This window comes from Notolabrus celidotus, chromosome 18 (assembly GCF_009762535.1).
Source record: "Notolabrus celidotus isolate fNotCel1 chromosome 18, fNotCel1.pri, whole genome shotgun sequence".
Classification (NCBI taxonomy): domain Eukaryota; kingdom Metazoa; phylum Chordata; class Actinopteri; order Labriformes; family Labridae; genus Notolabrus; species Notolabrus celidotus.
This window is the reverse complement of record NC_048289.1, coordinates 18,722,858-18,732,373: the sequence shown is the minus strand read 5'-3', so window position 1 is coordinate 18,732,373 and position 9,516 is coordinate 18,722,858. Positions and strand designations below refer to the sequence as shown.

General features: G+C 38.9%; 1 protein-coding gene across 1 annotated transcript in view; it reads left to right on the top strand.

The window, feature by feature from the left end:
• The first annotated feature begins 8,327 nt into the window (after positions 1-8,327).
• LOC117829563 (zinc finger protein 385B-like) overlaps positions 8,328-9,516 on the top strand; it is a 102,973-nt gene continuing 101,784 nt past the window's right edge. The window contains exon 1 of the mRNA XM_034707120.1: positions 8,328-8,420. Within this exon, the coding sequence (XP_034563011.1) occupies positions 8,378-8,420 (43 nt within the window). The 5' untranslated portion in view covers positions 8,328-8,377. The remainder of the gene's footprint in view (positions 8,421-9,516) is intronic.

The window sequence follows — 9,516 nt, the reverse complement described above, 5'->3', positions numbered from 1 at the left end:
ATTTGATTATAGGTGAAGGCTTTATGAGCATATCGCATCAAGTGAGGACATTGAGATATGCTGTATGGGTGACACCATTGTTTTAATGCGTATAAAATATGTAATATATATAATATGTAATGAATATATACGTAATGTATGTGTATAAATCGTATGTGCTTTGGCAACAACATGTCTTTGTTCATGTAAAGCATATAAAGCAAATTGAATTGCATTGAAAGAGCATTCTAGAGAGAGTTTAATGCATGTGTGAATAGAGCTTTTATTTACTGTTGGAAAAGGGAAAAAAGGCAGGTACAACAGAAAAGGCGGGAGAGACAAAAAAGGTAGGCTATGACAGAAAAGTCTACAAAGTTGAAGATAGGGAACAAAGTGGAAGGATCAAAGTATGGATATGATTCATGAAGTCCTTGTTCCACATCACCCTCAGTGATAATGTTTACCCCTTTTTAGCAGATGAAACGCAGCAATTTTTAAACCAATATAATCATTTCAAATCAATGTTTGGTTGAAAATTATTACCATTGAAAGGAAGTGTTTAGGCTTTCCAGAGTTTCTCCACTTTTCAAAAAGCACATTAAAGACTATCCGGTTGGTCTGACCTCCATGTAAACATGTAAAACACAGTATATGGAGTAAACCAGCCATTAAGCTGACAGTCTCGCTATTGTGGTGGTGATGCCTCAGACCTAAAATTAAATTCAAATTTTGAAGCCATTTCAGCGCTTACACACACACATAGGCACACCCTCACCTCGGAGACAGGCAGCTTCTCTGCCAAAAAGCAAATGGCCGCTTGGTTCACAGTAAATGATTTCTCATTTGTTGAGCTGTCAATCAAGACGTGCTCTGTTGAAAAAAGGAGCTAATTTCATACTTGGCTTCTATGAATCATAATGGTGAGAGGGAGGCAGAAATTTTGAGTGAAGGAGATTTTTATAATAAAATAAATCTCCCCCCCCCCCCCCCCCAAAAAAAAAAAAAAAACCACTGATGCAGCCTCCATGCTTTTATGTTAATTTATTCTCTTTCTTAATCATAAAAAATCAGAACCAGGTAGAAGGAATAAAAAAGCTCTGGTATGGGTTGGTTGCCATATCAACAAGGCTTTTTTGGATTCTCACCCCCCCAAAAAAGCAACTCGCCCCATTTACAGCGTAGGTTTAAACAGACAGAAAACAGTCAAGTAATTTCTAAATGCTTGCTCTGATGGATTCCTTCTATCTTCCTGGACAGACAGAAATGTCATTAAATACCAAGGGCACAGGGACACGGTATCTGGACTGCATTCTGTGCTTTGAGATTTCTGTTGATAGCGCTAGCACGACTGACGCGGTACATTAATTGTCTCTTATCTAAAATGAAACATCTAGCTGTGTGTTGCTGCCAGATAGCATGGCAGCGTGGAAGGAACCACAAGCACACTAAACCCCAGTTGAAAGGGTAATAATTTGTTTTTAAATATCTGGCATTGTGTTTTGCTGAGTTTACTGAACATTCACTTTGTCTTATTTATACAGTATTAATTTTCAGAGCATGTCCCCTTTATCTGACAGTGAAGACTGAAGTGAGACAGTGAAGGTGGGTGAGAAGATGAGGTATGGTGTCAGCCTTGAAAGCAAACCTGGGCCGCAGTGATAAAGTCCTAGCTTTGATGATAACATGCATGCAACCAGAGGAAGCCACATCTATTCACTTTCTTCCACACAATTAAACAAGAAGATCGACTCTCATGTCTGAATTATAAAAAGAGCAGCTTCCAAATAGCTAGCTTGCAAGCCTAGCTAAACATAAAAACTGAAAGGGAAAAAACTAACATTATTCTGTGCAAAATGGCTAGCAGAGTGCTACATGGGTCTTTTAATTAGAGTGTTTCTTAAAAAAAAAACAGGCCTATTGCTTCCCTGTAAAAGTAGTCAATACCCCTGAACATAAGAAAATTCAAATATAATTCATTAAGCACTAGAAAATGCTAGCTAGCTTATATTTATTTGTATTGTTGTTTTTTTGTGTGTTATATTTGGGGGTCTTTTCCACCTTTTATTACAGAGGAGACGAAGTGGATAGAGCTGGAAATTGGGGGGATAACATACAGGAGGGGGGCCATGGGCTGGAATTGAGCCCAGGCCACCTGCTATATGGGCGCACAATTTAACCACTAGGCCAAATCAGCACCCAGGCTAGCCTAAAATTATTGTAAACTTTAAAGCTAGTTAATTGCATGTGAAATCTTTAGCCTATTCATTCCAAGTTCAGGATGACTCATCGTTTTTTTGGATTATATCCATGTTCCTCTGATTTCAAGGCAAGTATTAAAGGTACAGTGTGTAGACATTTAGAGTACAGTCATGGCCAAAAGTTTTGAGAATGACACAAATATTACATTTTCATAAAGTCTGCTGTTTCAGTTTTTATAATGGCAATTTGCATATACTCCAGAATGTTATGAGGAGTGATCAGCTCAACTGCAATTAATTGCAAGGTCCCTCTTTGCCTTGAAAATTAACTTTATCACCAAAAACACATTTCCACTGCATTTCAGCCCTGCCACAAAAGGACCAGCTAACATCATTTCAATGACACACAGGTGTCACACACATTAACACAGGTGTGGGTGTTGATGAGGACAAGGCTGGCGATCAATCTGTCATGATTGAGTGACTGGACACTTTAAAAGGAAGATGGTGCATGACACCATTGTTCCTCATCTGTTAGCCATGGTTACCTGCAAGGAAACACGTGCAGCCATCATTGCATTGCACAAAAAGGGCCTAACAGGGAAGTTTATAGCAGCGAGTAAGATTGCACCTCAGTCAACCGTCTATCCAATTATCAAGAACTTCAAGGAGATAGGTTCAATTGTTGCCAAACAGGCTCCAGGGCGCCCAAGAAAGTCCAGCAAGTGCCAGGACCGTTTCCTGAAGGTGTTACAGCTGCGGGATCGGGCCACCACCAGTGCAGAGCTTGCTCAGGAATGGCAGCAGGCAGGTGTGAGTGCATCTGCACGCACAGTGAGGCAAAGACTTTTCGAGGAAGGCCTGGTGTCAAGGAGGGCAGCAAAGAAGCCACTTCTCTCGGGTAAAAACATCAGGGACAGACTGATATTCTGCAGAAGGTACAGGGACTGGACTGCTGAGGACTGGGGTAAAGTCATTTTCTCTGATGAATCCCCTTTCCGATTGTTTGGGGCATCTGGAGGAAGGCTTGTTCGGAGAAGACGAGGTGAGCGCTACCATCAGTCCTGTCTCTTGCCAACAGTGAAGCATCCTGAGACCATTCATGTGTGGGGTTGCTTTTCGGTCAAGGGAGTGGGCTCTCTCACAATCTTGCCTAAAAACACAGCCATAAAGAATGGTACCAGAACGTCCTCCGAGAGCAACTTCTCCCAATCATCCAAGGGCAGTTTGGTGATGAAGAATGCCTTTTCCAGCATGATGGAGCACCTTGCCATAAAGCAAAAGTCATAACAAAATGGCTCGGGGAACAAAACATTAAGACTTTGGGCCCTTGGCCAGGAAACTCCCCAGATCTTAATCCCATTGAGAACTTGTGGTCAATCCTCAAGAGGCGGGTGGACAATCAAAAACCCACAAATTCTGACAAACTCCAAGCATTGATTATGCAAGAATGGACTGCCATCAGTCAGGATTTGGTCCAGAAGTTGATTGACAGCATGCCAGGGAGAATTGCCGAGGTCTTGAAAAAGAAGGGTCAACACTGCAAATATTGACTTATTGCATGAATTCTGTGTAATTCTCAATAAAAGCTTTTGATACTTCTGAAATGCTTCTAATTGTATTTCATTATACCATAGAAACATCTGACAAAAACACCTAAAAACCCTGAAGCAGCAGACTTTGTGAAAATGTAATATTTGTGTCATTCTCAAAACTTTTGGCCATGACTGTATATAGCGATTTCTAGCTGTCAGATTCTAGATCTAAACACTTCCTTGCTCATCCCTCCTGTTGTTGAATTGATGGTGGACTCTCTTCTTCTAGACTGCACCAAGCGGCAACCTCTGGTCTAAAGATATGAGTCCAATGCGGAGGTGCTAAAAGCTGCAGTTCATCGAGGATCCGCTTGAGGCTGGCTCCGGAAGTACCGGAAGTCAGATGAATTTTTTTCTAACACGGCAATTTCTAATATACTGAGATTACGAATCTTTCAATGAGAGGCAGAGCTGCCTGCGGGAACACTGCAGCTGTTGGCTGGAAGGCTCAAAACCCGCCTCTTTACGTCACACTGGCTCCACAGCAACAGTATGGCTGCCGACGATGATTGGCCTCAAAACAGCTCTTCAGAAACACGTGATGTCACGGATACTATGTGCATATTTTACAGTCTATGGTCTGCACACAGTATGATGACAGTTTTTTTTGGTTCAAGTTCTAAAAGCTGAAATTTTTACTGAATGACTGTTTGGTATCCTTTCTGGCATTCTGTACTTCAGATGTCAGACAGAAAATGCTCTTAAATCATTATTGATTGTTCATTTTTATTGACTTGAGTCATGAACTTGAAACAAAGCTATAGTTCACCCAGGAGTATATGATCAGGATCAGTCAAGCCCAAAAAAATCTATTAGGTTTCTGAGAAAATTCTAAATTGCTTCTTGCCTCAGCCTCTGAAGTGCACTAATAACTACACCTACAGTATGTCAGATAGAGTCACATGTTAATTATGATTTTTCACGCTCCAATATTCTCTATTGCCGAAGGTTACAATTTTCCAATCTGTCATCTGCAGTCACTATTTTTCCCAGCTTCCACTGGGCTGCTTTTCTTCTCTTCCACATTCTCCAGACTTTTTAAATGACCCACTTCAACATCCGCTAAGTGCCATCTCAATCAAACTTTTGCTGTCAAAAGACAGAGCGTGTACATTGAATAAAAGGTTGCCATGGTGACCAGGTTAAACTGAAATTGTCTGAGTGGCAGTCGTGGGTTTCTTGATAATTCTGAGACCAAGGGAATAAAAAATGGCCTTTAATGCCTTTAAAGCTCTCAAGATGATGATGGAGCTGAGCGCTGTAACAAACTTTGATGCTGGGAACAGGATGATACTCTGTTGGACTCTTGGAAAGGGAACAGCCAATAAAAATACTGTTTATTTATATCAACCCTTATCCAACATTAGCACTTCTATAGTAAGGGCATCCAGTTTGAGCCGGCTCTTTGTGCACATGTATCTGTGTTTTCTTTTTGTAGCCACACAAACAAGCAGAGACATCACTTTATGATCTTTGATATCTTACACCCTTCTCTGTTCTTATACTTGCATGCAAGCACATGTGCACCTTTATTTTTAGGGCGGCTGCCTTGTGGTGGGGTCAAGCAGGGTGCCAAAGGACTTCAATGAGAAGGACATAGCTCAAAGTCCAAGTATGTTTCCACCACGGATCAATCACCGCTTGGCTGACAGCTGACAAAAAGAACACCGCCCAGGTTGGCTGCAGCACATACAGGCATGTGCCTGTGTCACTATACTCCCAAATTCATGTGCAGGCATCTGCTTTTGAACATAGCCCAACAATGTTAATGAGGGGGACTAAAGGGGGAGGGATTAGGGAATGATGCCTGGTGATAGGCCCCCCAGAAAACAAACAGGACCTAAAGGTTGAAAGGATTTGACATGTCAATGTGATACAACATTTGCCTTTGACCTCTTGACCAGTTTACCTTATTTCAAGTGACCGTCATGTGGCAGAAAGTCTTTACTAGAACTGTTTAAGGATGTGTGTTAACATTGTTTCGGGGCTTTAAAAAAGCCAGGATATGTTTTACAAAGACTTTAAGTAAGGTCATGCTAAAATGTACTTTCACTGGACTAATGGGTAAATAATAGAAAGCTAAATCTTTACTTTAGGCTGAGGGCTTAACACTATGGCTTACAGGACAACAGAAGCAGCCCCCTTTTTTATGAGGTGCTTCATCAGTTTTACAAACAAACAGTTTCATGCTGTAAATGTTCTGCTGTGGCTATAGAAGGAGCCTAAAGTCTGTTAAAATAACCCTGGTGATGTCATTTGGTTATTTTGGATTACTTATTCATACACAATGCCTCTGTCACAAACTGGAGGTATGGACTTGGACATGGGCTTTGAAAAAAATGTCAAAACATCCCACTTGCATTACTTTAAAAAATGTCATTAGATGTTTGATCCATAAAAGGTTCTAAAAACAGTATTTCAGATCACATACATACATCATTCAATTGTGTATGCAACTATAGCAAATCTGCTGACATATTGACTGATAATGGTTTCTTGTTGAAAGGGTTGGTGTTGGCTTATAAGTTGACTAAAACAACAAAGTGAGGCATAGTAATGCTATATCCTTTTAAAATGTTGAATCATTTTATACATACCGATAGGTTTATTCATAAGCAAACACTTGCAAATTAATGGTTGGTTTTCACGTGTTTTACAGCATAATGAGCATCCAGAAAAAAGACACCTAAATACTTTAATCTATGTTCAACAAGAATATCAACGTGTTTTATACTTGGGAAAATAATTCTTACAACTCCTAAAAATGCTGCATTTACCCTTACTACTGTTTATGCTAGCACTGCAGCCATGTCCCTTAGCCAGTTGTGTAAGTATTTCATGTTTTTATAAAAAATATACATTTATTTTGTTCCTCAGTTTTATTGTTTCCTGACAGCAGCAGTTTTTCTGTCCTTTTAACTCTTCGAGAGCAGTGATTTGATATCGCAGTCATGCTGTATGGTAAGCCAACCGTGCCATTATTTGCCTCTGATTTCTGATGTCACACAGCAGAAAGCATTAGTTTTTACAACAATCTAGTGTGATAATATTAAAACCTATATTTCAGTACAGCCTTACTTTTGCACTGCTGGTAAGCATCTTTAACCACTCAGTGAACATTAAATTCAGACTCTCGATACAAAAAAGACATAACAAACAGAAAACAAGAACATGGTTAACAATGAATATCTATCACTGACATTGCTGACGTCACTATTTATTTTTCTAGTGTCACCCTTTTAGTGTCTAAGTAATCAGTGTGTCATTATTTGATGGGCGGGGCTTAGCTGGAGGCAAAACAATCCTGTAGCTAGCTAGCCAGTGCTAGCAAGCACTGGCTAGCAGGTTGTTTTTTGGGTTGTTTTCTACAATGGATGATAAAGTATGAGACTGAGAGTGTTTAATAATTTGAGGGCGTATATGTCCTTAGATGCTTATATCTATGTTGTGAATGACCCCGTACTGGACTCAAATTACTACGATTCAATATGAGTTATGTGGTCTCTTTTTGAGTCCTTAAAGAATTGAGTTCAGTAGATGTAAATGTTACCACTCTGTATAGTTAGCTTTTAAAGTTAAAAATAATATTTAAAAATGTAACATTTTTGAGATTTTTTGTAGTTAAATCAGACGTGAGTAGTAGAAATAACCCTCTTGGGTTTGGGTTAGGCCCCCCATGTTTACAAAGCCTGGCCACCCCTACAAAAGCCTGTGTCCCGGCCCTGTTTTCTGACTGGTTCTGTATGTACGGAAGAGGATTAGGGCCACTAAAAAAATTAAAATTAAAATTAAAATTAAAATTAAAATTAAAATTAAAAAAATTAAAATTATTTTTAATTTTTTTTGACAAAGTCAGAATTCTGAGATTAAAGTCAGAATTCTGGTGGGTTTTCAAAATAAAAGCCATCTGAAAAAATAAAAATGTGCCTGGTAATTATATGTTTGGCATTACAATAAATCTCAGTTTCCACTGATGTGTTTTGATTCAGACTGAAAGGAGAAAACCTCAAAATGTGATGCTGCCAATTACATCTACACCTGATTTGGCATTTCAGAATAAAAGCCATTGGAAATTTAGCAAATTAGTGATGATTTGGAATATTTTCAAAGTGAGATTCTTTATAAAATCCCTGTTTCCACTAATTTCAGTTCAGACTAAAAGTAGACAGAATTCTGACTTTAATCTCAGAATTCTGACTTTTTTCTCAGAATTCTGACTTTATTCTCAGAATAATAACAATATATATTTTTTAAAATTGACCGTAATTTCTTTTTTTTTTTTCAGTGGCCCTTATTCTCTTCCGTATGTATGCTTCTAGGGACAGCTTATTTATTTATTTATTTATTTATTTATTTATTTATTTATTTATTGTAGTGACAGCACTCCTCAATGACCTGTTGTAAAAAAATTAAAAATAAAGCAGAATAAAAATGTCATTTTGCTACAATTTTAGGGGAGTTGTAGATTAATATTGGCACATTTTGCTTCCCATACAGTGTAGTGTGTGCACATTACCCGCGTGGTTTATCTTTTCTGGACTCGCTCGCGGGAGTGAAAAAAAAGGCTTGCAGTGGAGCTCGCGCGGTAATCTGTGACAGCTGGAAATGGACAGCGACAACGAAGCACGCGCTAAGTCGTCTCACACAGGTACGAAAACATTATATATCTACACGAGAAGACAGTCTAACGTGTGTGTGTCCTTAACTGCTTTGAGACGTTTTGTTTTAACATTAGTCCGACAAATAGGGAGCAGTTTTTTAATGTTGTCTTGAGGTTATAATTCAGGTAGTTTGGCTGCAACATTAAGTCAGGTTTGAACACTAACAAGTCACTTTAATATGCTTTATTTATCCTGCATGAAAGTCAGTGACTCCAGAGTTCTCTTAGTTTTCACACTTGAGTGAAAAAGGTTGATATGGCTACTTTCTTGCAAGTAATTGTGGATACAATCTTATACTGTTGAGCCAACTCATTGTAAATGCATAAGGAACACTTTTGGCCTTTGAAGGCACCCATAATGTTTTGTCTTCTTCAATTTATTTATGTTTTCTTGTGGTTGATATTTGAAATTGCTGTGTTTTTTTTTATCATGGTATATAAGCTCTGCCTCTTGTTTGAAAACACAATATATTGCTTGTTGACAAAAATGTTCTAAAAATTGCTCAGTCCACAAAAGTCTCAGTCAGTGTGTGTGTTTGCTGTGTGTTGCATGCACATTTTAACACTGCAGAACTGTGTGAGTGTGTGTGTGTGTGTGTGTGCTTGCAGATACTTAAAGTGTGTCAGCCACCTGAAGTATTCAGTGGTGAGAGCCAGAGATGGATGATACAACTTACAGTGTAAAGAGCCATACAAAAGACTCAGGATTCATTTGACAAATATGATCCTGCCATATAATTCACTATAAGGATGTCTTTTATTTTTGAGGCGGGGTCATGTTAGTTTTTTAAGGGCACACGGAATATTCTTAGTCCCTCACAATATATTTATTGAAAGATAGCATGTCTGTTGCAGCAGAAGGAAAAAGTCTTCAAGAAATACTTAATATTATATTTTCTATGCAGCGTATTATCAGCTTGCTCTCCTCCTGTTTATGGGACCCCAGTGGTGTCACCCATCTATTATTGGGCTCTCCCCTTTGCTCTCTGCCGCATCAACCAGTCTTTGTGTAGGTTCCCCCTGTAGCGGATATGAGTGGTTTTTTAACCTTTTTAAATTCTATTGTCTTACTTTGTGGTTTGTT